The 26731-nt window shown below is 46.5% G+C and overlaps 1 protein-coding gene across 1 annotated transcript in view; it reads right to left on the bottom strand.

Moving 5' to 3' along the window:
• Positions 1–25301, bottom strand: part of LOC118623815 (phospholipid-transporting ATPase IB-like) — a 230623-nt gene extending 205322 nt beyond the window's left edge. Inside the window, exons 1-3 of the mRNA XM_036251559.1 lie at positions 25180–25301; positions 17739–17922; positions 13895–14005 (exon numbers count right to left, since the gene is read on the bottom strand). Of these exons, the coding sequence (XP_036107452.1) occupies positions 13895–14005; positions 17739–17922; positions 25180–25301 (417 nt within the window). The remainder of the gene's footprint in view (positions 1–13894; positions 14006–17738; positions 17923–25179) is intronic.
• Between the last annotated feature and the right edge of the window lie 1430 nt (positions 25302–26731).

Below are 26731 nucleotides of genomic sequence, written 5' to 3'. Positions count from 1 at the left end.
ACAGCTTCCTCTGGGATGCTCTCCTTGGAAGAAGTCGCTGTGCTATTCCAAGAGCAGAAACCTGTGTTCTCATCCTGGCTTGTTCCCTGGACGGCTGCCTGACCTAGGGTTTCATTCATAGTTTCTTCACGCTTCCCTTCCCTCCCATGGGCAGATCTGATCTCAAGGGCGCTCCTTAAACAGTCTCCTGCGAGACTCCATCTCAGCGTCTCCTTCCTGGGGAACCCAACCTGCCATGAACAGTTTAGGGTGAGTCTAATCTTTTGCTATATTGAAAAATAACATGCTTACTAGTCATGCTACTGACAATGGGCCAATATCTCCAATATATAAAGGACTCCTAGAAATGAAAAAAAAAAAGGGAGGGAAATGGCAATGTTTATCAAAATTATTAATGCATTTCTCCTCTGACATGGAAGTCCCACTTCTGGGAATTTATCCAACACTGCAGCATAATTTGTTGAAGGAAAATGTTGAAGTTGGAAAAAACCCAAATGTCCATCAATAGGGGACTGGTTAAGTAAACTATTTACCTAACTGAACACTTTGCAATCGGGAAAGAACGAGGAGGACCTCTAGTACCGATGTGGAAAGATTCCCGAGATACACCGTCATGTCACAGATGCCCCGCAGGTCGGGAGACTGCAAACTTCTGTGCAAGGAACAAAGGCACGATGATGAACAATCATAATTAAGCCCGTGTCTGCATAAACAAACGCTGAAAGGAGGTATCCGGGCACCTCCAGAGACAGGAGCCCCTGAAGTGGACAGAGCCACAGACAGGGACATGCTATTACCCTGAACTTTGAATGGGGTTTAAAATTTAAAATCATGTGAATGCATCACCTTTTCACAACATGAAGTTTCGTTTTTGTTTTAAACAAGCCTCAAATCCATTTGGAATTAATTTTGGTTTAAAGAGTAAAGTAAGAATTATGAATTCAATATAGTATGTTCTCCGAATAGCCCCCGTTGTTTAAATACTGGTTTTGATACTGTGTGTGTGTGTGTGTGTGTGTGTGTGTGTGTGTGTGTGTGGACATATTTCCTCCTGTCCAAGAGTGGGGCAGGTCTTTCTGTTTATTCACATCGACTTTAATAATGCCACTTTTCTCACTATAACTTTAATATATTGAAGTTCATTTCAAATATTATATCTTTTTTATTAATATTGAAATTAAATCTTTTTTTCTAACTCACTGTAGGTAAAAAATTTGATTATAAAAATCATTCGAATTTTAATCTTTAGAATTCATTCTACCAATTTAATTAGCAATAATAAAGACAACTGTTTTAAGTAGAAATTTTTTTTTCCATTTATGCTTATTGTTCAGAAGCCGTCGATCAGCATTTCTTGACCCGGGCAGATATCACCTTTGGGATTACTGTGGCCGGCGCCGCAGAAGCAGGGAGCCGAGGAGAAACAGTTACCGCTCAGGACGCCTGTCTGCATAGACCGGCTAGAGGCAGGAGCCGGCTCCCGGAGGAGCCATGCGGCAACAGGCTGCCTCTCTGTCCCAGACAGATCTCCATCGAACCACACAAACAGGAAGAAGGGAGGAAACCACACTCCAAGAGCACGGGTGCCGTACATGGTTCTAGTGGCATAAGGCAGTGCCCGCTCCGGCAGGTGCTGCTAGACGCGGGGCCTGCAGAGCAGCGTCAGAGCCACGGCCTTCTGCTTGCTGTCACTCAGAGGGGAAGAAAAACCCAGTTTCTACATAACTTCCCTTCCATCAGCCTTTTGGATACATCCGAGTTTCACTATCAAGATACTGGGAACACTTAAGATGAACATCTAACATTTTTAGCAAGAATTAATAATTCAAAGGCATATTTTACACCAGCTAATGTTACTAGGAACAGATCAAAAACAAGAGTGAAAGAAAGACCAGTCAGAAAGAAGACCAGTTCCACTCATAACATTCAAAGAAAGGCAAAACTAGAGGGTCAGAAAAGAGACCACCATCGCTGGGGACTGGATGTGGTTGACTGCATAGGGGGCTGGGGGGATTTCTGGCTAAATTCCCTACCACCACTCACCACCACCCCAAAAAAGCCAGCATGTGCAAAATGCTCTCAGCTTTTAAAGATTTAAAATATATTCAGAAACAAGACTAGCAGTAGAGTCCAGGAGAACAGATTTTCCGTTTTCTTTTTTTTTTTTGTTCAGGTAGAGTGGGAGGGGGAGAGAGGAAGAGAGAGAGAAACATCGATGTGAAAGGGACACATCGAGTGGCTGCCACCCGCACGACCAACCAGGGCCGGGGACAAACTGCAACCGAGGTACATGCCCTTAGCGGGAACCGAACCCGGGTCTCTCGGGACCGCAGGCTGGCGCTCTAACCGCTGAGCAAAACCGGCCAGGAAAACAGATTTTCCGTTTTCATGCTGGCACACACTAGTGGCAGGACCTAGCTCACTGGTATTGGTTCTTATGGTGGAGTGTCCCGAAGCGAGTGAATTTCAACGCACCCTGAAGGCAGGTGTAGTTGATAGAACTTCTGGATTCTTTAAAGCTACAGCTGGTCCAGGTGGAAAATACCCAAGATCATCATAGCCCTTGATCCACCTGCACACACTGACATTATCTCTGTTGACAGCCCAGTTCCTGCCCATTTATACCTGGAGAGAGAGGAAGCTGGGATTTCAGTAGGCACCAAGAGGTAGGGATTTTTTTGACCTCCGGAGCAGGCAGACACCTTGGTCCAGTGTGGCCTGGAAAACGAGTTTCTGTCAACATGAGACGGCATGGCTTTTGCAGAAACCAGTGGACCCGTGTTCCAGGAGCAGAGCAACCGCTCACTTGGGTTCCTTCCTGCGGATTCCAGCACAGTGGACTATTCAGGGGCTGGATTTGAAGGGATAAGTCCACCAGTTTTAATGTTTCATGTAAGTGCTCTTGATGTAACTCAGGCAAAGGGGGTGAGCATCACGGGTTCTGGCTCCTTAACAAAATCTGTAAATGCCAGTCTGGGTCAGGAAAGGAGATGAAGCCATAGATGGTGACAGAAGAATTATTTCTCAGGTGTGAACAGGTGACCACATGACTGGAATACAGTTATTTATTAACACCTCAATTATTAGCACAGATGGAAGCAAGCAAATTTCAAGTTAATCGAACAAATTTAATCGTGGTAATTTTGCTCTACGGTACCTACACGGAGCTGCGGTGTCCAGAGAGCGACGTCTAAGGTAGGGCTGTCTGAAGATGTGGAAAGGAAGACTCGCCTCCCCCCGGGAAGGTTTCCGGAAAAAGGCGGACAGACGGCTGCCACGCTGTTCTGGGCAGGCTCCCGACTGGAGGAGGCACGACTAGAAGGGCCTTCAGCCCAGAACAACACTATCATCATACGGTTCTTCAAATATGAAATACCTTAAAATAATGCTAAAGGCTAACCTGAATGCTGATGGAGTGACTGGCACCATTTAAAAAGCTTTCTTATGTGATTTCACATAACGCTCACGCTTTTATATGTATGTGCTTGAGTATCCTCACTTGTCAGAGAAGGACACTCAGGCGGAGAGGTCAGGGGGCATGAGTTGGAAGCAAAGCCCTTCCGAGCTGCCCCCGCGCATGGCAGTCACCAGTGGGACAGCGACGGAGGACTGGTTCTAGGGAGACAGTGCTCTGGGCTCCCGGCCTCCCCTCTCCCCAGGAAGGGTGAGCACGAGGTGTTCACCTGGCCAACCCCCACGCCCGCTGACATCGTGTTTTATTGTGGTCAGGGTTATTCTAATTTTACTCAAGTCCTTCCTTAAACTATGATATTCCCTGCAGTCAGTGACATCTGGTCCCTGATTCACAGACCCCTGGGATTGGGCGCCCAGAAGGCCCCAGCCATGGGAAACCCTGCCCCGCAGTGGAACACCGCTCGGCAGTGAAAGAGAAGGCGCTGCAGATACGAGAACACGGCCGAGCCTCGCGTGCTCGTGCTGAGTGAAAGGCGTCAGGAGGAGGCCATGAACTGTGCAGTCCACTGACGCTCCTAACATCCGGAGAAGGGACTGCGGCCGGGCCTGGAGGTGGTGACGGCTGACTGCGCGGGGGGGAGACGCCTGGAGAGGGCTGTCCCAGCGCTGAGTGCAGTGGGATGACGGCCGTGCGCCTCGTGACCCACGGCCCCGGGGCTGAGACAGGTGGCTCTTACTATGCGTAAATTATACCATACGTAACTTATATATATGGTAATAAACACCTTCAAAGGGATAAAGAAACTAGTAAGGTGAGGTTAACGAGAGGGTAAAAGCTTCTAGTTAATAGCTAATGTCATTAAAAAAAAGCAACTTTCCAGTTGACAGTGGCCGACAAAAAGATGATCAAAATACCGGTGAGCTCAGTTAAAGGAGCAATAGTCTCCGACCGATCTCCCTGGATAAAAAGGGCCAGTATCTTTCACCGGCCTGCTCGGGAGGTCTAAGCAGTATGATCAGCACTCGTCTCTTCTGCCTCCCTTCGGTTCGAAAGACCAGGCAAGAGGGCATATATATCCCTCCTGTTCCTGAGCTCCTTTCAACAGTCCACTTGATTTGCCAGGACGTTGGGACTAAGAACTCTGAACTCTCAGGGCATCTGCTGGACAATCAACGTCGTGGCTCAAGTGTGTTGTCGGAATGCAACAAAGATGATTTACCACTTAAACGTACAGGCAAGGACTAGAGGAGAGATGAGCTTCCTTAGGTGATAACTCATTAATAGAAGCTATTTTAACTAAAGGTCAAAGCCAAAAACACTCCTAAGTCCAAGAAAAAGGAAGGTGAATTGCATTGACATACATAATTCCATTTTACCTGGCTACAAAAAGGTATTTTAAAAGTCCGGCGCCAAAATCTACATCTGTCTCCTAAGTCAGGCTAAAAGGTTTAGAGAAGAAGGCACCCTGACCCCACCCCATCCTCTCCCCGCAAATGCAAGGTTGTCGACAGGGCGAGCATCTTCTGTCCCGGGGGAGACCTCGGGGTTCCCATGGTCTCTCCCTGTGAACTGCTCCTTCATCTGCTGCAAGAAGGTGTTTTTCCCGTTATCACTTCACCTTTCCTGCAGCCTATAACCGAAGTCTCCATTCCTGACCTGGACTTTCCACCACTTGAATGCAATGTCACCGTGGTCCACCTGTGCAGAACGGGGCCGTCTGGATGCAGAGATGAAAATTAATAAATAGGCATGATCCGTGGACTTGAGCTTTGACACTATTACAAAATTGATTTGCAAAGTTAAAGGAAATCTGATTTCAAAAGTTTCAAGAAACCTGGTCTTTACTGGCAGACAAAAAAAAAAGGACAGGAAGAAATACAAAAAAATAAAATGCAAAAATCCCAATTAGTAAAATCAACCTCAAACGAGTGAAAATATATTGAGAGTTTCATTAACAGAAAAGGTAGTGTAAGGTAGGAATGTGTTTAAAGAATGCAATCAAAATTATCCTTTAATTTTTACAAAAGATGAAGTTAAACTGTACAATGAGTTAATCTAATACTTGGAGGGTATACTCTGTATGAAAATTCCATCGGGAAAGATTTAAATTAGGTTAAAAATAAAAGACAAATAATGTAATATGCTACTTAAGTAGTCTTCTCTTAAATTCTTCAAAAAAAAAAACCCAAAAAAACCCCAAAACAAAAAAGCTCAATCGGTTCTTACATGCCGGCCTCTCCTGAAATGTGTCTGATGGATGAATTATCTGTAAGTGAGCGCTCATACTTAGTCCTGTCTGGGGGCAAAGTCAGAAAGACACGGTCCCTGCCTCAGAGAAGTCAGAACCAATTTGGTAAGTTGAAATAGCAGCCTGACACGAATCCAGACTGAACCACGTAGGTGCCGTCTCGGACTGCAACGGGGCTTTAGGGGAGGAAAGTCCGTTGGAATAGGTGAGTGTGAACGAGAAAGCTGACTCCACAGCACCAGGTGGACAGGAAGAGTGGGCACCCCAGATCAAAGCCCCCACACATGGCAGACCTTCCAAAGTTCACATCGGCCCCAGGAGTTCTTCGCGTTGATTTTGTTTTTTTTTTGGACTTGAGCTTTTTTATTAATTCCAGGGAGGTTTAAACATTTTATGGTGTTAAGAAAGTCAATTTTTTAAAACATCAATGCCTAAACTTAGTATTTTTTAGAAGGTGGGATCTTTATAGTGATCCTTTTAGGTAAAGTAACAACGACAACAACAACAAAAACATTACAAAGAGCTGTCACATATAAAAGGCAGTTGTTTATTTATAAAGTTCAAAGTGATTGCATATCTTGTAGGGGATCCCTCCAGACTGCTAGTATTTCTCTGGCTTCGTAGCTACCCCCCTCCCCACGATGCTAATAAACGCCCAGCTTTGTAAACTGCAGCAACAAACTGGGCTCGGAGAGGACTCTGAAGCCCAGGCCTAACTAGTTCTGCAGCCGCCTTCCTTCTGAAACATGAGACCCCCGCAAAGCGCACATCTTCTCCGCTGCTTCCGAAGGGACCGCTGCCTGCTGACATTTATCACAGAGCTGGGGTGAACGGAGAGGGTGGATGGGAAAGACAGGTGCGGCCTGACCTAATCCTCTCCTCCAGCCCCTTCTGATCAGCTCCTTTCATTCTTCTGGTCTTGACTCATCTCATCCTGGAAGCCGGAGCCCCCCCGCCCACCCGGGGCACGGCACTTCTGAGCGCTCACTGCAGGCCGCCTTCCTCCGAGCCCGCACCGGAGCACCCTTCTTCGTGCCGGGACCTCCTGTCTGCAAGCCCTGCTCAATTCCAAGAGCAAGGGCTCTGCTCGTTCATCCTCATCCCACAACCCGCAAGAGCCTGGCTTGGAGAATGAGGGTGCATGAGAAAGGGAAGTACTACTAAGAACGTGTCTGGGGGTGGGGTGAGGGGCGGGATGGGGAGGAGGGTGTCTGGGGGGGAAAGGAGAAACATCTGTAACAAAAATTAATTAATTAATTAAAAATAATAATAATACAGGAAAATTAAAAAAAAAAGAAAAAAGAACGTGTCTGCCCTGGCCAGGTGGCTCGGTTGGTTGGAGTATTGTCCTGTACACAAAAGGCTGACGGTTCGATTCCCAGTCAGGGAACATACTCAGGTTCTGGGTTCAATCCCCACTCGGGGTTTGTACGAGAGGCAACTGATCAATATTTCTCTCCTACATGGATGTTTCTCTCTCTTTCTCCCTTCCTCTCTCTCTGAAATCAATGAAAACATACCCTCGGGTAAAGAAAAAAAAAAAGAAGAATGTTTCTATTTCTAGTTAACTCCCATTTCTAATTGCCCCAGGGGAAGTCTTTCTAAAAACAGTTTTCCTTCTAACCCACTGAAATTGTAATGACAGCTCAACAACGACCACCAGCACACAATAGGAACCGCCCAGGAAATCGGGGCTCTGCAAGCTGGGATGTTCCTGGACCGGCCATGACAACTGCACAACCACTGCAGCACTTCCCACGCGCGCACACCACGCCACCCACCACGAACCGGGAGCTGGGGGTGCTGCCCCCAGACTTGGCATTCCGCCTGCACAGACTTCTAATAGGAAGTGGATGGTTTTGTGTTTGATAAAGCCGCAGCCTTTACAGAAAGGTCCATATGTTAATTGAGCTTTTCAATCACCTTTACCTATTAACATACTAACAGTAAGTTCATGACCGTAAATCGAGCCCTTCAGATAGTGAATTTATATCAGGAAACATCAAGTCACCTCTGCCAAGGCACTGGCCAGGGGAGAAATGTTTAGCCTTCAGGAATTTTATCTTTTGCCATAAAGAGAGCTCTTGTGTCAAGAATGAAATACAGCCCGGCCGGTGTGGTTCAGTGGTTGAGCGTTGACCCACGCACCACGAGCCTGCCGGCTGGATTCCCGGTCAGGGCACATGCCCAGGTTGTGGGCCCGATGCCCAGTGGGGAGCATGCAGGAAGTGGCCAATCAACGTTCTCTCTCATCGATGTTTCTACCTCTCTCTCCCTCTCCCTTCCTCTCTCTCTAGAAATCAATAAACAAAAAAATTTAAAAAAAAAAAGAATGAAATACATAGTTTTCAGGGTATAATATTTAAGTCATGTGTAGCTAAAAGTTACTGGATAAAATTTTGATCATGGTTTAAAACATCTATTCTTTATTGATTTTAACATTTAAAGCAAAATCGGTCCAAGTCCGTACTTTCTTACAGTATTTACAACGTGGCCGGGATTACTATGAGGAAACAGTCACCGGTTTGGAGCATTCTGATCAAATCCACAGCACCTCTGAGCGTGAACGTGTTTCACTAAGGCTCCGCAAACACGAAGCCAATCAGACCGTAAATGAAAAGAGGGACTGCCTACCAGCAATTTAGATACAGCGTTTTCAAATAATGATGGCCCGGAAAATGGAGAAGAAAACCGAAACCTCTCAAAGGTCCAACAGGAAAAAAAACAAGCTGTGCTATAGCTAAAGAGAATAGGTACTCATTTTCAGAAAAAAGAAATTCGAAGATGTTTTGGATTAGAATGGCAGTTGATACGTGAACTAGAATTCATCTTAGTTTGAAGACACAGAAAAGAGAGTGCTGGTACGGCTTCTCCCGTGCCCTGTGCTGTTCTAGGGCTGAGGGTTTGCGCTGGCTGGGCTATTTTAGGCTTATCAGATGTTGACAAGTCTTCACTAGCTTTCAACTAAATGTTGTTGTTTAGGTTTCATTTGGCCTCAAAATTCCTATGGTTTAAATCTCTATTTCTCGTTTGGTGATATTTCCAGACCTCCATGCTAAATATGCATCCCATTTTCTGGCCTGTGTCCATACCAGTTTAATGACCCCCAAAAATCATTAAAGTTCTTTATATATGTTGCCAAAATAAGCAGGCCCTCTAAATGGTATAAAATTCCCATTTTTTCACATCAGTTATCTATATGTTATGGTTTTTCTCAGTATTAGAAACCGCCCACTAATCACAGTACATTTTCAAAGTCGCATCTCTATTTCAAAGATAACTGGGTGTATTTTCTTCATATTACACCCAAGTTTACAGGACAACCGTGTATTAGTTTTTGGAACACAGGTTATCTTTAAGTAACTTTCCTGTTGCTTTTCTATTTGAATTGTATTATGACTGAAAAATTGTATCCATTCCAAATCACCATTTCCTAGGAACTCGGAAGACGGGGAAATGCATCCCTGGAAGAGGCTGCCAGTGCTCACCCTATGCTTTGCAAACGTACCCTATCGAGGGATTTCTGAATAACCATCTCCTGGTTGTTAAGTAGTGTAGGGAGCTTTAAAGAATTTAACTGACCTTTCTCTTCAGGAATTACCAAGTGGTCACATAAGTCCAGGCTTAAAAAGTTTATAGGAATCCTTCCCTAACCTCCCCACCCCCAATCTCTGTGTTTACGGTAAAATCCCTTCCATTGTTAAAAATGAGAAAGTTTTAAAAAAATCGGTCTTTCCTTTCTGCTTATCAGTTACATTGGGAAATAGTTACATAAAGGTTGTGATTTATGCCCCAGGTCTCTGCTTACCATCTGCCCTATTTATTGACAAATTTTCTGAAATCGCTTTTACTATGTAACTTGCCTGTTCTAGAAGGGGAAAGGACCCCCGGCTTCCAGGAGCGGTCTAGTTCTTCAGATCCCCTTCCTCGGCCATTCTTCTATCCCTTCTCGCCCTGTCTCCTTGCCTTGGCTAACGTGGTTCCTTTTCCCGCCCCCAACGCAGACAGACAGCGCTGCCTGGGGGAATCCCACCTGCCCGGCCAGGCCATGGGGCTCTGCTGTCTCGGCTGCGACAGGATTGTACCTTCTGAGAAATACGGTCCACTGGCTCCCAACCATGAAACTTAGCACTGAATTAGTTTTAATACAAAGCAAAACTACATGTAAAGTTTGTTTTTCAAACTTGCAGTGAGCTCCCCAAAGCATCTGATCTGTCGAGATGGATTTGTTTCCTTCACGGTGACTAGAGCAAAGAGCTTGTGAATGCCTTTGAAATTCCTCAGCATTTTTTTTTATTGCGGCAAAATTCACATCATATAAAGTTTACCATCTTAGTCATTTTTAAGTGTAAGATTCGCTGGCATTAAGCACATTCCCATCGCTGTGCCACCACCACGACGGAGCTCCAGGACTCTGGGACACTGTTGTCCGTCTGCGGGAGGCAGACGGCACAGTCCCGGTTAGTTTCTGATGATAACAATACAGTTTTAATTCGCAGAACTGTACACCAAAAAAGGTGTATATTACTGTGTACTAATTATACTTCAATAACATTGATTAAAAGCAAAATAAGGAGGGATGTAGAGGGAGTGGGCTGGGGACAATCGGGACCCAGACCACAAGGGGTGGCGGCACAAAGGGAGAGATGGAGATTTCACCAGACACAGGGGCCCTTGAGAAGGTTGAAGAGGGTGGTGGTGTTCATTCACTCATTGCCAACATTTTTTTTTTTTTTAAATCCTCACCCGAGGACATTTTTTCCATTTTTTGTTCAGATAGCGTGGGAGGGAGAGAGAGAGAGAGAGAAACATTGACATGAACGGGACACATCGAGTAGCTGCCACCCACATGCATGACCCAACCAGGACCGGAGACAAACTGCAACGGAGGTACGAGCCCTTAGCGGGAACTGAACCCGGGGCTCCCTGGTCCGCGGGCCGATGCTCTAACCGCTGAGCCAAACCAGCCAGGGCTCATTGCCAACATTTTTGAGCATCAATGTTCTAGACACTGTGCCAGCCACTGGGATGGGTCAGACATGGGTTCCACAAAGTTTATCCTGACTGCATTACAGGTGATTGAGGGACAAAACTAGCAGTTTTTCACCATCGGGTAAAAAGTACTAAATCAAAGGCAGTAGCAAAGGTGATGGAGAGCAAAGGCTACATGTATTTGTACTTTTACCTATTAAAAGGGCCACCATGAAATCACTGATTTCACCATTTTGTTCTTTTTTAAATCACTCCAAGGTTCCTTTAGTCTGTTATGTAGCACAACAAACGAGCACTGTGTAAGCTCTGTCAGCAGCAGAGAACCGTGGAACAGATAATAACACATACACTGAGCATGCGTTATTTGCAAGGCACTGTGGTGAAAATGGTCTAATTACATCAATATCATGTTCGTAGAATATTGATGGGCAGCTGATTTTCCACAAGGCTTTTTGGAGATGAAACTGGAGATGACTTAAATGTTTATCAACACAGAAATGGTTACACAGATTGTAGGGAACTAGACTGTGAAATACCATGCCATGGATCTATATGCAGTGACCCAGAATGCTCTCAAAAGACACTGATAAGTAAAACATGAATTGCAGAACGTATCACAAAGCATGATCACATTCATGTAGAAACACTGATTTCTCTATAAATACAGACATAAAGGTCATAAAGATATACCTAAGGGGGTTGGCCCGTCAGTTTGTACTGCGTGTGGCAATGTGAACATGGCCATGCATTCCATTCCTGCTACAGAGAAACCCAGTTTTCCAGGTTGGCAGACCCAGTGAGTAGATTGTATTACATCCTGGGCTCACATTTCTCCCCTACAACCTTACTGGTAATTCAAATCATATAATATCCTCATATAATGATGAAGACTACGTAAGTGTGTGTGTGCACATGTGCGTATCTTTTCAATTGCCAAATTATTTTTAGACTCTATCAATGACTTATAGTTATGTATATCAGAGGACACTTGAAATGAGAACATACCAACTATTGCAAAGGGTTTTTCCTTAAGTTATCAAAAAAAAAATTAAAAGAAATACGTAATATATTTAATTTATTCTCACCTAATTACAAAACCCTCGGAATACAAAACTATTCATTGCAAATGAGCTAATCGAATTACAACCAGCTTTGATCTTTCGGTTCAAAACACACTAAACTGGCATGCAAAACGTCCTTTCCTATTCTGAAAATGATGTCTGAAGTGCACCCTGCCGCCACAGAGGTCATTTGGAAATAACAGCCGTCGTCCGAGTCGGCACGCTGACAGCCGGCTTAGTCAAGGGTTGTGTGTTCTTGGTTCCCAAATTAGTACCTCCGAGGAATACTAACTGGAAGATTGGGCAGAGGGTGGTGGAGACGTTTTATGTATTTATCTGGAGTTTTGTAAAGAATGCTTTCAAAGGCCATTAACACGAGACCAGTTAGCCACTGTCGCCCAGCTACAAATGAAAAATTAATGTGAGGAACTCACACGGCATTTTCAGGGCCTCATTCCAAATAGAATTTCCCAGACAGACTACCACTGTACTCTTCTGATCTTTGGCCCACTTGAAGTTAAAAAAAAAAAAAAAAAAAAAAGGCAAGATAGTAGGTGTAAATGACTGAGAGGGCCCCGAGGATGCTCTGGGAAGCTGAAGGGTAGGAGCTTCATGGAGGATGTCTTGATAAGACGTCTAGACTATCTGTAATTTGCTGAGCATGAGGAAAACCAGAGTATTACGAAACCTTGTGAAGCCAACAGCTACCAGAGCTGAAAATGCTTGAGAAACTTGGAATGACGCGTGGGAACGGGGACTCGAACACTCTGTGACCCCAGCGACATTTAGGAGTGACTCCTATCACAAATGCAAAAGACGAAAAATGCCACAGGAAGAGGGGACAAGCATCCTTCAAGCGCCAGAACGGAATTGTAAAAATGTGAACGGGACGGAGATAGAAACCACCAAGTCCGTCCACACATCTGAAAGCGCTTACTGGGAGCGGACTGAACGAAACATCACAGCGCCAGATAAGCAGACAAGGCAAGGAGCTGCCCTTCGTACAAGTTAGGAAAATGCATCTCTCCCAGGTTTTCCTACGTCTCAGACCCTTCACCCCATTTGCCGGGGCAGCCTTTTGCCATGAGCAATGTGTGTGTACAAGTCAGGAAAACGCCTCGTTAGTAGTTTACTTACAGAGTGAGTCATGGGAACCTGTATGTTTGACCTGAATCGTCAAAGGAAAGAAAAGACCAGCTGGTAAAGAAATGGTTGGTCACAGCAAACCACTTACTAAATTATCTGAGCGAGTATTTTAAGGAACCACATCAGAAAACGCTGATCTATGCCTTGGTTATTATTTCTGCCAAGAACTGAGAAATCGGACACAAAGTAACCCATAACCGAATGAGATATTAACACCACACACCATTAACATTGCTTTTCCACTTCTCCATAGAGGGACCCCTGCTTCCTCTTCTCTAAGCACCTTAGGAAATCTATTGTCATGATGGCCTCAAGGCCACACCTCTGCAGCGAGCTGTTCTCACGGAGGAATGAGGTGACTTACTCCCATGGAGAGCAAAGTGCCTTCTCCACTTTTCCTGGCCCACCCTCCCATCTCGTTCCTCCAGCAAGCACCTTTATTTTACTTATACCCGAGTCTACATCATGAAGGACAGTTTGACAACTCCATGAGTTCACTGAGATATTTATAATGACCCTATTGGGTCAGTCTCCACTCACCTCCACACCTGCTCCATTCAAGCAGGAGCGCCCCAAACCTCAGAAGCAATAAATAAAGGCTCAGGAGCCTGGAGAATTCCACGAGAACGACAGCAAGGAGTCAGGCCCTTTCTCTGAGGAAAGAGAAAACCGACTGGGTTGCCTAGAGAGGTCTCAGTGCCCTTCAGAAAGGTGTGAACAGTGCCACCTAGGTCCTGGGAGGAGGGTGTGAGTGAGCGACCTCTGCAGGGCCATGGTGGACACTGGGTGGAGATGACCTCGCCCACCTGGCGGGGACGGGGTGGGCGTGGAAGCGCAGAGAAGAAGGGCGCTGACTCCGGCCTCAGTTACTCAGCACGAGGACCTACATCTGGAAGATGTCCCCAACTTCAAAGAGTATGTGTGTCACAGGTTTCAACAGGTCACAGCAACGGCTTTTCTTTGGCTTTACGTTAATAAAACCCACCCTTCGGTGACCCGAAACCCCGCAGCGGCCCTCGGGAGGAGGCCTACCTCGATGATGTAGAGGACCACGTTCTTGTAGAAGCAGTACAGGATGCACTTGGTCACCCGGTTGTAGCTCCAGGCGCCGTGGACCAGCAGGAGCTTCTCTAAGTAGGAAAACTGCCAAAAGAAAACTGAGTTCAGAGGAGCCCCTCATTCAGGAATAAAGGTCATAACATGTCCTCTGCAGGAAATGACGGGCAAGATGACAGAGACAACCACTCACTCGGGAGAACTGAAGGCCAAGCTTCCGGGCCCAGTGAGTAGGGCTAAACAGCTCTCAAAACGACATAATTATAGTTTCCCCCAAATATGCAGTTGGATGGTAATTGTTATTCTCATGAAATTCTGTCCATGTAAATGCTTTTAAAGGGTCTTAATTATTAAAAGAAAGTGACCACCTGAACCGGAAGAAAAGTACAGTATGAATCAGACACCTCAATCACAGATTTTCTAGTGACAACAGGAGCAAGTGACGACGTCACTTGTGCAACGGTCCTCTTCTGAGGAAGGGGACACACATTTATGTACAACCCATTTCCACTGTCAGCCTGCAGGTCAGAGTTACAGACACACATGGACACACACAGACACACACACACACAGAGACACACAGAGGCCCACACACCCTCTGCCTCCACTTGTACACCCGCTTGTCCTCCGTTTTGCCAGCCAGCACGGAGCACCTCTTGCTAGAGCGCTGAGCAGTCAGGGAACACAGAGCGCCAGCAAGCAGCCAGCACGCCAGCTACATCCCGACCCCAAGGCAACACTCCATTGCTCCGGGCCCGGTTCTTTGAGCACCACCCATGGAGACTCCTCAGCCTCCCTGAGCCTGGCTTGGCCCTCGGTGTCCTGTTTCATGGAGGTCCTCAAGAGCGTGAACATTGAACTGGAGGGCAGCAAGAGATTTTTTGTTTTGTTTTGTGGACTGTACTGTGCTCTGGCATGAATGCACTGCTAAGAAGGTCCTGTTTCAATGAACGGCTTCTCTACACTCCGGGAGCCTCACGCCAGTGTTGAGCTCCCCCTTGGCGGCCTTGCTCTGAGTCCCAGGCTGGTCCACAAGCCCCACCCCATGACTCTCCTGAAAGAGGTCATCAGGCTGCATTGAGCATGTCTACGAGCATTAGAAATTCTTTTGCCATTGTAAACTTCCTGTTAATTTCAGATTACTTCTGGAATTAAATTTAACTATCTGTAGAAAAGACTCTAACAGAATATAATATTTTTTTAAAAATACAATTCTTTGCAAGAGGCAGCCACATAACAATTCCCATCAGCCTTAAAGAAGGGGATTTGGTTCGATATGACATAACCTTTGAATGAGCTCTCCCGGTACATTGGGGTGAGGTGGGTCCCTCATCTGCGTACTCCAAAAGCTAGATGATGACTTCAAAATGGCAGGAGTAGGTGCATATGGAAAAATAAAACTTCCCATAAAGGCTCATTAAGGATTCCCAGGGGGCATAGGGAATCATAAAATAACTACCTAGACAAATAAAAAGGAAGTCTGCATTTGACCCGGACCCCCTGATGTTACACTTCAATGGGCACAGAGAACATCTGCTGGACTCATCCCAAATGCCTCAGCTTTAGCGCTGCAATGATTTATTTCCAGGAAAAAATAATATTCTAAATCAAAATGCTGTTTTCACGAGGTCGTTCGGAAAACATTAGGAAGGTACGGGGCAGGAGGGATTCTCTCCTGAGGAGAACAGGTCACTGCGGGCTCCCGGTGCCGGCACGGCCGCCCCTGGGCAAGGCAGCAGACCAGGACGGCCGTCAGCCGGGAGCTGCCGGGGACGAGAGCACGGGCAGGCTGGAAAGAAGCAGAGCCAGAGCTTTGCCTCGTTCATAATTTTCCCAGGACAATTATTGAAGCTAAAGTTTCTTCTTTTGTATACAAGCCTTCAGGGTACTTTCTCAAAAAGCCAATCAAAATGGATTCATCCACATTAAAATGAACAGATCAAGACAAGCTGTTAACGTCAACCAAAAACATGTATCATTCCACTAGGGGCAAAGGGGTTCATCGAACCCTGGCCTTTCCCACTCAGTCCTTCTAGAGGAGAGAGTGCTGGGTGGAGAGGCTGCTGCCCTAAAATCAGGGGACCTTTGCCTCGTTAGGAACAGGATTGTGGACAAGAGAAATGAAGACCCACAGACGTGGGGCCATTCATCAGTTGCTTTGGCAGGGGGGACTATTATGCTGGAGGGGCAAGAAAACCCCTAAACAGACTTAGAAAGCCCTGCTCCTCTCTCTGCCCTTCTCTGATGCTTTTAATTTGAAGAGAGCAGTTGCTCCGGATTCCACATCCTATTACTGTGCAGTTTCAATAACTCAGGTCATGGAATCGCCCTTCCCTAGACATTTTAAAGAAAAAGACAGACAAATATTTGCCTGAAACTCCTAGGAAACCTTTAAAGATCCCTTCCAGCCATATGATGCTATAACTCAAGTATTTAATAATGCTGGGGTGTATAACATCTACACTTACTGACAGACTACAGGAAGCGTGGGTCCCCCAGGCCTTGGAGGAGTTGACTCAGGAAAGTACACCGGCAGGTGTGCGGGGCCAGTCCCCAAGGCCACATGCAAGGTCTGGTGTTCTCTGACCCTGGATGCTCCGACCTGAGGCAGGTCCACCGAGAAGAACCCCTGTGTCCCCACCTGTGAAATCAGAATTCCTTCTACCTACTTGGAGCAATTACCTGGAGGACTTATTTGGAATCAACAAAGGTGCAAGATTGATTTCACGCACTTTTCAGAGCCGGGAGGGTTTTGTAATTCCTCCCTGGGCTTGAGAACCACGAGCTGGGAGGGAATCCGAGCGGTGATCTAGTCCAGAACCCTCCTTTGGGGAGGCAGAGCCCCAAAGCTTCAGAGGACCAGCCTGCAGCCCTGGGGTGACTGGAAGCTCTTTCCTGTTTTAAATGCAGCCCCAGATTTCAGTGTGAGGAGAGAAAGAGCCACTATTGCTTGTGTTCAGGTGACTGAGGTTAACACATCCTTCGAGAGACTAGACACTGGAGAAATCGGAGAAACCCTAGGGAACCTGCAGACAGGCAGGATCTGATCAACACACACTGCACCGGGGGCAGCGGAAGCATCCTGTGTTCGCTATCAGTCTAGAGTTTCTCTATAACCGTGCAGGCCAAGCGGCCTAGATATGTACCTGAGGGCTCAGGAGGTTGGCTGACCCTTCACCTTTTGGCTCTTGTTAAGGAGCAGACATTTCTGTATCCTCCGGCCACCCATGCAGTAACTGCAACGTGCCAGGGCCCCTGTGGAGGACAGTCACTCCATCCTAAGTGCAGGAGGCTGTTTGCCACTTGCCGTGGGTGCTGACGGCCCACGCCCAGCTCTCAGTTCACCTCGCGGCAGTGGCGCTGGGCAGTGCCCTGCCACAGCTACAGAGAGAAGGGAAGCCGTAAACCACTGCTTCTCCCCATCCTAAACGCCTGAGGAGAGAACGCTCCAGCACCTCTGAAAAGAGATGCCACCTGGGAAGCACAGCAAGTGGGCGCTCTGGGCACAGCCCGGCAGGAGCACACGCAGCAGACGCACGAGCGGGAGGTGAGCGATCACCAGGACTAGGACCAGAGACCGTCTGTCAGGAATGACAGCTCGCCCAGATCACAGAGAGCCTGGCCGACCCACAGCTGGCAGGACAGGGCCTCCAAAGTCTTGGGCAAGATGACAGAAGTTCAAACCACTGTGGTTTCACCCAGATGGCAACCGCCAAGGGGTGGCGAGTTCTCAGGGCTGGGCTGAAGGGCTGGAGCACCAGCTAGGCCTCCCTGCCAGCGGACAGCATGGATGTCACAGCCGGTCAACCACGCCTCTGACCTGTGCGATGGCATAATCCGAGTTGTTGGTCGCCTGCATGCCTTCGTTGCCACTGATCCCCACGCCCACATGGGCTGTCTGGATCATCCCAACATCATTGGCACCGTCCCCGATGGCGAGGGTGATGGCCTTCACCCGCTTCTTGACCACGTCGACGATCTCCGACTTCTGCAGAGGAGACACTCTGTAAGGGAAGAAAGAGATGTTATGACTGTATTGATCTTTCCAGAGGAAACAGCTGTAATCTACATTTAGCTGCATTAAAAGGGCAGTCACTGGACAATTTCCAAATTCAATACATACATTTTATGTTCGTGTGCAAAGAAGCTTTCAGAAAACAGTAGCTTGTGGCTTTCAAGTATTTGCCAAGTTCACAGCTGAAGTGCACAACTCAGAACTGACTTAAAGCATAGGCCATGTGTGATCACTCTGCTCAGGGGAGCCACACTGCCACCCCCAGGGCACGTGTGCCCTCCCGAGAGACAGGGCGGAGCGGGCTGAGGAGGCCTGAGGAAATGTCTTCCCAGCAAATCCGCACAGACCCCGTTTTTGCGTTGGTGTACATCATTCACAACCTAGGGCTGGCAAGAGGATTTTCCATAAAATCTGCTTTCACGGAAGGGAAAGTAAGTGGCAGGACTTGAGAAATGCAGTAAAAGGACCAGAGTAAGAGGAAAGAAGAAAGACTTCTCCAACTCCACCCGAGACAGACGGCGTCTAAGGGCAGCCAAGGCAGAGGACTTGAGAAGGGGACTTAGGGGTGGGCGGTCTACTCGGGCTGATGTGTGGCAGCAGAGCCCCAAGGGGAAGACACGAGCAGCCTCTGCCTAAGGGGGTTGTCACCACAGAAATCAGGAAGGTGGGCCACTATTCGCAAGCCCTCGTCACCTGGGAAGAAGACCCAATATAAATCTGTGGTGTCTAAAGCACAGCAACACTGATTTAAAAGTTTTTTTTCTTTATTGATTTTTAGAGAGAGAAAAAGGGAGAGGGAGAGAGAGCAGAAACACTGATGAGAGAGAACATCGATTAGCTGCCTCCTACATGACCCCTGGGGATTGGGCCCACATCCTGGGCATGTGCCCTGTCCGCGAATCGAACTGGCGACCTCTTGGTGCATGGGTCGATGCTCAACCACTGAGCCACACCGGCTGGGCAGAGCAAAAATGATTATATGAAATGTTTGTCCCAAGTATAAGATCAGACAATACAAAAACACAATAGAACAATGAGTTTCTAAGGACTGACTTATTTTCATTTTAAATTCTGAATTGGTAAGCTGATTTGGGAAAGTTACTGAATCACTAACACACACACACACACACACACACACACACACACACACACAAACACACAGTAAAAGACCTTTCTGGGTTCTCAGGGGTACTAGCTGCAGCCACACAGGGGCTGGACTTAAAAACTAGAATAGACACTCAAAGGCATTCCCAGGAGAACTATGAGCTTTCATACGGCCAACCCACAAAAATGCTTGTTTCCAGAAGAAAATTAAATTTTACCGACTCTGGAAAGAAATGTGTTCGGTGAGACAGCAAGCTGGATTTAAAGCCATAGGTACTCCGAAAGCCCCTGCTCAGTTACAAAGAAATAAAATTCAGCAAGTTGGAAAAAGGGCACTTGAAGCCATGTCGTATGATCTACGAACTCGTGTGCAATTTTCCCAGCCATTTTCAGTAACAAGACTTTATAGCCTCCTGGGGTAGTTGCAACCACAAAAAATTATTATTATTACTTTATTTATTGTTGATAAGCACAGTTAAAAAGTACTAATTGTGCCCTCTGGGCTAGACTAGAACAAATGTAACTTTTCTTTCAAGTATTAGGGAGGTGGAAATATAAAGACACCTATCACATCTTCTCCCCACTGCTCAGTTTCTGCTGGCTAAACAGTCTCCGGTCCTTCGACCACTATTTAATAGGCATACTTCAGAACTGAAAATAGCTCCCAAGTATGAGCTCCTAGACAGCTGAGAGCAGAACAGAGCAGAATCACCAGCTCCCCGGTAGCAGATGCCAGACTGACCTAAATGTAGCTTAAAATACAATTACTGAAAACGTTACTATTGTTTATCATTGAGCTTCCTGTCAACTGAACGCAAGCAATTGTCACACACAGAGATACAACTGTGTCCATTCCCTCCAAGTTTGAGCAACTACACTTGGAGCCAAGGGCTGATCTTTCCAGTCCTGTCTCTCATTACATCTCTGACTGGAGACGGGCAGACACAGCTCCCAATTCTAACCTGCTATGCAAATGTGATTTCGCATTTTATTTCTGAACTCAGCAGAAGCTGAGCTCAAATACCCTTGGAGAAAAGGACCTAGGCTTCAACGTGGAGGAAGCGTGCACGGCTTTTTCCTGTGCCCCCTACGAATTCTGTCAGCAGGAGACACAAAGTTTGTAGGCCTTGTCTTTTCGTCAGTGAAATGGGGAAATGAGAACCACCCCCTTCACGAGATGGTCGTGGCACTTTTATGTGAAACCATTCTGCTTCTTAGCACGTGCGAAACACACATTATCTGCTACCCCACCCACAAGACCTCAGTTGTTGGGGCGGGGGGGATGGACACGTGAGAACCACATGCCACCTGACCCATGGTCCCCAAACTGTGTGCGCAGGTGTCCTGGGGTACTGGAAGGGGAATGATAAATTACCAGGATAAATACAGTAACATCTCTCAGGTAGTGGTACAAAGTAATAGCTCTAAGTAGCCCATAGTCTCAACATTAGATCATGCTACATTCCTTTGCATGATAAATCTTGGGGAAGCCGAGTTGTCATGGTTGCTATGATAAAAAGCAAATATACTGTGAAAAACATGGATGTCGAACAGGAAATGAGGGAGGCAGCGTCCTCTCGTTTCCAAGGATTGCACCGTGGTCAGCAGGTGCGCCCTACCATGTGATTGGTAAGTGATTGTAATTATTCGACAATAAAAGAAAGTATTTCTTTCATGTTAGTGGATGATTGTTTCAAATGTCTGCTAAGTTGTTAGGACATAAATACTCTTCAATTGTTTCATCTTGCCTGCTTAGCAGTTAGAGACTGTTCAGTTTTACTTTTGGCCTAGGGGCTTTGCAAAGGAATTACCGAGACACTGGGGTACCATTAATCCAGAGAATCTGGGAACCCTTGCATTAATCACTTCTCTCCGTGGTTACATTAATCACTCTTCAAGTACAATTACTCCTCCGCTGAAGTGGACCTTCACCGAGTGCTGCCATCATTTAGTCTCCAGCCCTTCTCCTCCATCCCCGAGACCACGGAGCAGACCCTTACACAGCACTGGGCTGGCCTGAGGCTGCAACTCCTTGAGATTCTTCAGGCCACCCACATAATCAAGCAAGCTGGCCTCTTTATCAGCAAAGCTGCAGTGGTCTGGAAAGAAAGGGGAGCAGGAGAGCCCGTGGACAGGAGGCTCAGGCACACGGACACCGTGCTGTGGAAGGTTTGAAGGGTTGTGGTGGTGGAGGAGAGAAGTTGCTAAACAAATTCAAGGTCTTCTTGGAGGCTGAAGTTGCTGCTGTTCCATCAGGGGGTTTAGCAATAAGCCGACCAACATGAGACAAGTAGCAGGTCAAACACACTCACTACGCCTGCCACTTTGCGATTTGGTTCTCAGGAACGTTGAGTCAAGTCATGATTCTGATGACTTCAAGTAAAATCTCTGAAAGTCCAACAGCCGCCTTTCCCCAAAAAAGCAAGCATTAAGAGAAAACCTGACGGGGTATATAAACTAAGTCATGATCCCGTGTTTTAGAAGCATGAAATTCTCATCAAGGATTTATGATGCCCTCGACTGTAATGCCTCAAGAAAACATAGCTCTAGCACACACTAGGGGCCCACAACAGATGGCAGACAGCTAATTCTACAGCACTGAATGGGCACCACCACGCTTCAGCCTCGCGGACTATTTTAGAACGCCCAGCGACCGCAAAGCACAAACCAGCTCTTTCAAAATCTTAATTTGCGACCTGAAATCACATGCCACACTTAATAAGTATTCCCAGCATATAACACATCCAATCCATAAAATAAGGTTCCCATCCACACCCGAGCCAAGCTGGGTGCTTAGGATACTTCTCTACCATATTTTGGTGAATTACAAATAGAAAGAGAAATTCAAATATCTTTAAGCAACTAGAGAGGTTATTTTACCCACTTTCTTTTGGCAAACACATGAGATTGTAAAATAAAAAATAAGTTTTCCTTTTGAGACTTTCAAACAAAGATTCCGTATTCTGTAAGATCTCGTTTATGGGATATGTGTTCCTGAAAATTTAAAACTCACTTTGTAGAGGTATTTCAAATATAACACTGAAATATAACCATTGGTAACTGCTTTTATAAGATTCCCGATCATGCATTCATTTATCTGATCTACAAAAGCCCTGGTCTCAGAGCGAGTTTTTAAATTCCAATCTTGCAATATCATTTAACAAATAAGTCCTTTCTCTTCTCAGAGCTCAGCTGCTCCATTTGTCACAGAGGGGCTGAGCCCCCAATACTGACATGTAAACTGAGCCCACCTGAGCTAGACAGTGAAAGGACTCTGCCCAGGGGCACCCAAGAGAACTTTGACCAGAGCCACGACTCTTTCTAATTAACCAGATTCACGACATACTTTCACTAACTGCACTTCAAAACTTCTTTATTCCAAATAGATAGAACTGTACTTTATCCCTCATGACTAAAGAAGAGATTTGAAGACCACTGGCCTAGATCACTGAGTCTCAAACTTTAACGAGCACCAGAACCATCTAGCGAGTCGGTAAAAGGACGGATTCTGATTGGGGCAGTCCGGGTGGGTCCCGAGAGCGTTCGTTTCGCCGAGGTCCGGGGATGTGCTGCGTGCCACGGACCCGGGGGCAGCCAGCACTGATCTGGACAGGATCGCGAGCTCTCTCTCGAAGCGTTTTCATCAGCTCGGCCTGCGTTCCCGCAGCACGGGGCACGGGCAGAGTTCCCCAGGCTGACGTGCAACGATTAATTAACAGCAACACCGAATTCTGCTCCCTTCCTTTGTGCTTTGCATATGTAAGTTCTTTTTTTTTTTTTTTTTTTTGCTTTTAAACCCAAACTAGTAATTACAAATTTAGGTTGGGATTTCATTTAAGACACTCTTCCCATCTGAGCATCTCACATAAAAGGGAGAGAGGGGAATCACTAAGACTAAGATACACAGGACTCCTAAGCTGTGTTTTTTTAAAAATGGTGCAGAAACCAACATACATGACTTCATTTGTGAAAGTATTCACCTCCCTGTGAATTGAAAGATAATATCCTTATGAAAGAGATTTCCTTTGATTAAAAACCATTGATATAACACATTATACCTTATTTCTTATAGCAGCCAGTGATCCAAAATGTTTGAAAAATTGCAGCACCTTCAAAAAGTCTTGTGCAGAGTTTGTAGATATATAAACACCTAACGTATGAGTCTAAAACCTAAAATAAACTATCCTATGTATCTATCTAATATGTTGCCACTGGTTGACCAACACCACCTTCCAACTTCTGTGCTCTCTTTTAAAAAAATTTTTTTATTGAATTTAAAGACAGAGGGAGAGAGAGAGAGAGAGAAAGTGATGAGAGAGAACATCGATTGGCCGCCCCCTGCATGCCTCCCACTGGGGATCAGGCCCACAACCTGGGCATGTGTCCTGAGCGGGAATTGAACTGGCGACCTCTTGGTGCCAGGCCCTGTGCTCTCTCTTTGATGCATTTAGTGTCCAGGCCTTGGACAGTTACCCATCTGGAATGTCCCACACCTGTGCTCTGACCTGAAAATGTGTGACTCTCTCCAATCCGATCTCATCTCAGTGTTTGGTACATCTCACTGGAGCCCCGAGCTCCAGGAGCAGATCATGTGGGCAGCCCCTAGAGCACAGTCACAGGCAGGAGACTGAGCGGAGGGGCAGCAGGAGGAAGGAAGGGGAGTCTAGGTGAACCCAACAGGCAGCTTATGTGTGGGCACAAACAAGGGAGATGTACACTCTACCACTCAATGGTGCTAAAGCAGACCTCGCTCCCTCATTACAAACACGTACAGACAGCGAGGAGCTGTATTATACACGAGGAAGCCACCAAGATAGTGCCTCGAAAGGACACAGCCGCTGCAGGAGCAGTTCAGGTTTGACTGCAAGGGCTACAGGGCCTGGCTGAAAGGCAGCCCCACAAGGGTGGGGCTCGAGTAGAACATGTCAGAAAGAGCAGAATGAGCTCTGGCTGGTGTGGCTCCAAGGTTAGGGCGTCGGTCCTTGTACCCAAGGGTCTTGGGCTCAATTCCCAGTCAAGGGCAAGTACCTGGGTTGCAAGTTCAATCCCTGGCCCTGGTCGGGGCCCATGCAAGAGGCAACCAATTGATGTGTCTCTCTCTCATGTCAATGTTTCTCTGTCTCTCTCTCCTGCATGCCTCCCTTGCTTCTGCTCTCTCTCTAAAAACCAGTAGAAAAAAATATCCTTGGATGAGAATTAACAAAAAAGAAAGAAAGAAAAAAGAAAAAGAGAAGGCAGAATGAGTGCTCGCAGAGAAAGTACAACCCACGAGACCGTGGGTCTGAGCGCAGCCCGTACACCTAGTGGTCACGCGAGCGACAGGCACACACACGCGGGGTGAGCGTGCCTAGCCTCGGCTGCGATGGCAGTGAGGGCTTCTACCCGTCCCAGCACTTCCTCTGCGGACCAGGGTGTTATGAGGTCCTCCCATGGAATCACGTCTCTCAATCCGTAAACATTTCAGAACAGCACTGGATTGGTTTCCTACACAGTTGCTGTTCTTTCCCTAATGTCATCAGCAGCCTCATGGACTTCCAACATCTCAGGAATGGATTCCGAATTTATTCAATAGATTTATTTATTTCTATAAACTATTTATTCAGTATGATTGATTTTGTCCCTTACATGGACTATGTGTCTCTCTCTCACCTTCACTTTTTATTCTGTTCCTACCCATCCCTCCCGCCCTCCCGTTCTAAATCTAATCTGGTGGAGAGTCAACAAGTGGTGACTAATACCAAAGTCATGAACCTAAGACTCAATCACATCTCTAAGCATAACTACAAACCATAGGAAAGAATATAGTTCCACTTAAACAAAAATACGTTAACTTCCTTGTAAGCGACAGACCTGGAACATGCCGTCAGTGTGTGATGGTGAAAGACCACTTCTCCTCGTAGACGGAGAGAAGGGGAGGGATGCAAATGGGCACCTCCATGAGGTAGAAATGTATCACCCTCAGAAAAGAGTTCAAACACCCCACTTTTCCTGTGACCTAGGGACGGACCCTGCAAGTTGCCTAGTCACACACGCCAGTGGTCTGGACTTTCCTACCAATGGCCTTAGAAACGTTCTGGGCTTATTGCAGGCTTCTTGTGACAGCCCTTCGGTGACACTGAGCTAGTGACACAGAGCTGGCTACAGCTTGGCTTCACACGGGCCCTCCGGGAAGGCTGGCACGTAAGCCTGGCCCTTGTAGTCCCCTGGCTCTTCCCGTCCCAGTGCTTTGACTCCAGAAGCCAGGAGCCAGCTCCTGCGGATCATCTTGCACAAGCACTTTGAGGGCTTACCAGACACTGGCCTACCAGTCTCTACAGAGGGTCTCAGGGATGTCAGGTGATGCCAATCATCCAGCCAAGTCTTTGTACTTAAGCATCTCACCATGTAGTTGTGCTTTGCACAATGATTTAAGTCTAAGATCACACCTTTCACAGTCTCAAATACGTCGGTACCTTTGTACTGTTAATGCCTATTCAATACAATGCCTAGTAGAGTAAGCATTTAACTTGCTGATTAAATAAAATGATGGACCTATATCTCATTATCAGTGATAAACATTTGCATGAAATAGCCATGAACCTTCATGTGACCCATGTGAAATACAGGTCAGTATGTCACAGGATTGGTTGAGCCACTAATCTGAGAATCCAGATGTACTGTCGGCATTACTCATTTTGGTAAGATAAAACATACATGCTTTGCCTGGCCGGTGTGGCTTAGTGGTTGAGCGTCGACCCATGTACCGAGAGGTTGCTGGTTCGATTCCTGGTCAGGACACATGCCCAGACTGTGGGACTGATCCTCAGTGGGGGGCATGCAGGAGGTGGCCAGTCGAAGTTCTCTCTCATTAATGTTTCTTTCTCCCTTCCTCTCACTTTAAAAATCAATAAAGAAAAAAAAAAAACCCAAACATACATGCTTTGATAACATTCGAGTATTTTACCGGTATCAGCCCAAGGCTGTCTCCCCGCGAGTACGCCGAGGCGGACGCACGCCGCATGCAGAGAGCGGGAAAGCCTGGCTGTGCCCGGTGAGGGGGGCGCGCAGGCAGCTGCGCCATCGCCTTGCTTTATACCTCGACGGTGCAGTTCTGTGATCACTTTAGAAATTTAACATGTGTGTATATATACATGCCTATATTAAATTCAAACTGCAGAAACCTTAAAATCCAAGGAATCCTATTAGTACGCAGATTAGTTTTTACAATGGTATAGGTGTTCATTTTAAAAAAATGCTAAGGTTAACTGTTTCCACATTCCAGAATACGCTCTTTGGGCATGACTCAGCTTCCGCAGACAGGAGCTGAGCTCTCCTGCACACTCCACCAAGGGGGAGAAGGGCTGGAGGGGCAGGTGGGAGGGAGGGAGGGGGGCAGAGATGGTGGAGAGGAGGGAGGAGAGGGGACAACAGCAGGAGAGAACGTGAGAGCTTTTAAAAAATACTACTTATATAAACTTTCCACTGTAACAATTTATTACAATTACTACTAATAATCTCCTTGTTGTTTAAAAGGTTCATTTAACCCATTCGATACTTAATCGTAACATAAATCATGAAGGGGTAACTGATTATCTTAGTGTCACACACGCACACACACGCACACACACACACGCACACACACAGAGCACAAGAGCTAGTCCTTTTTTTTTTGGTAATTCTAGCATTTATTTATTTATTGTTTGCATTTTTTTATT

Source organism: Molossus molossus, unplaced genomic scaffold, assembly GCF_014108415.1.
Source record: "Molossus molossus isolate mMolMol1 unplaced genomic scaffold, mMolMol1.p scaffold_m16_p_10, whole genome shotgun sequence".
Taxonomy (NCBI): domain Eukaryota; kingdom Metazoa; phylum Chordata; class Mammalia; order Chiroptera; family Molossidae; genus Molossus; species Molossus molossus.
This window is presented reverse-complemented; position numbering and strand designations above follow the sequence as displayed.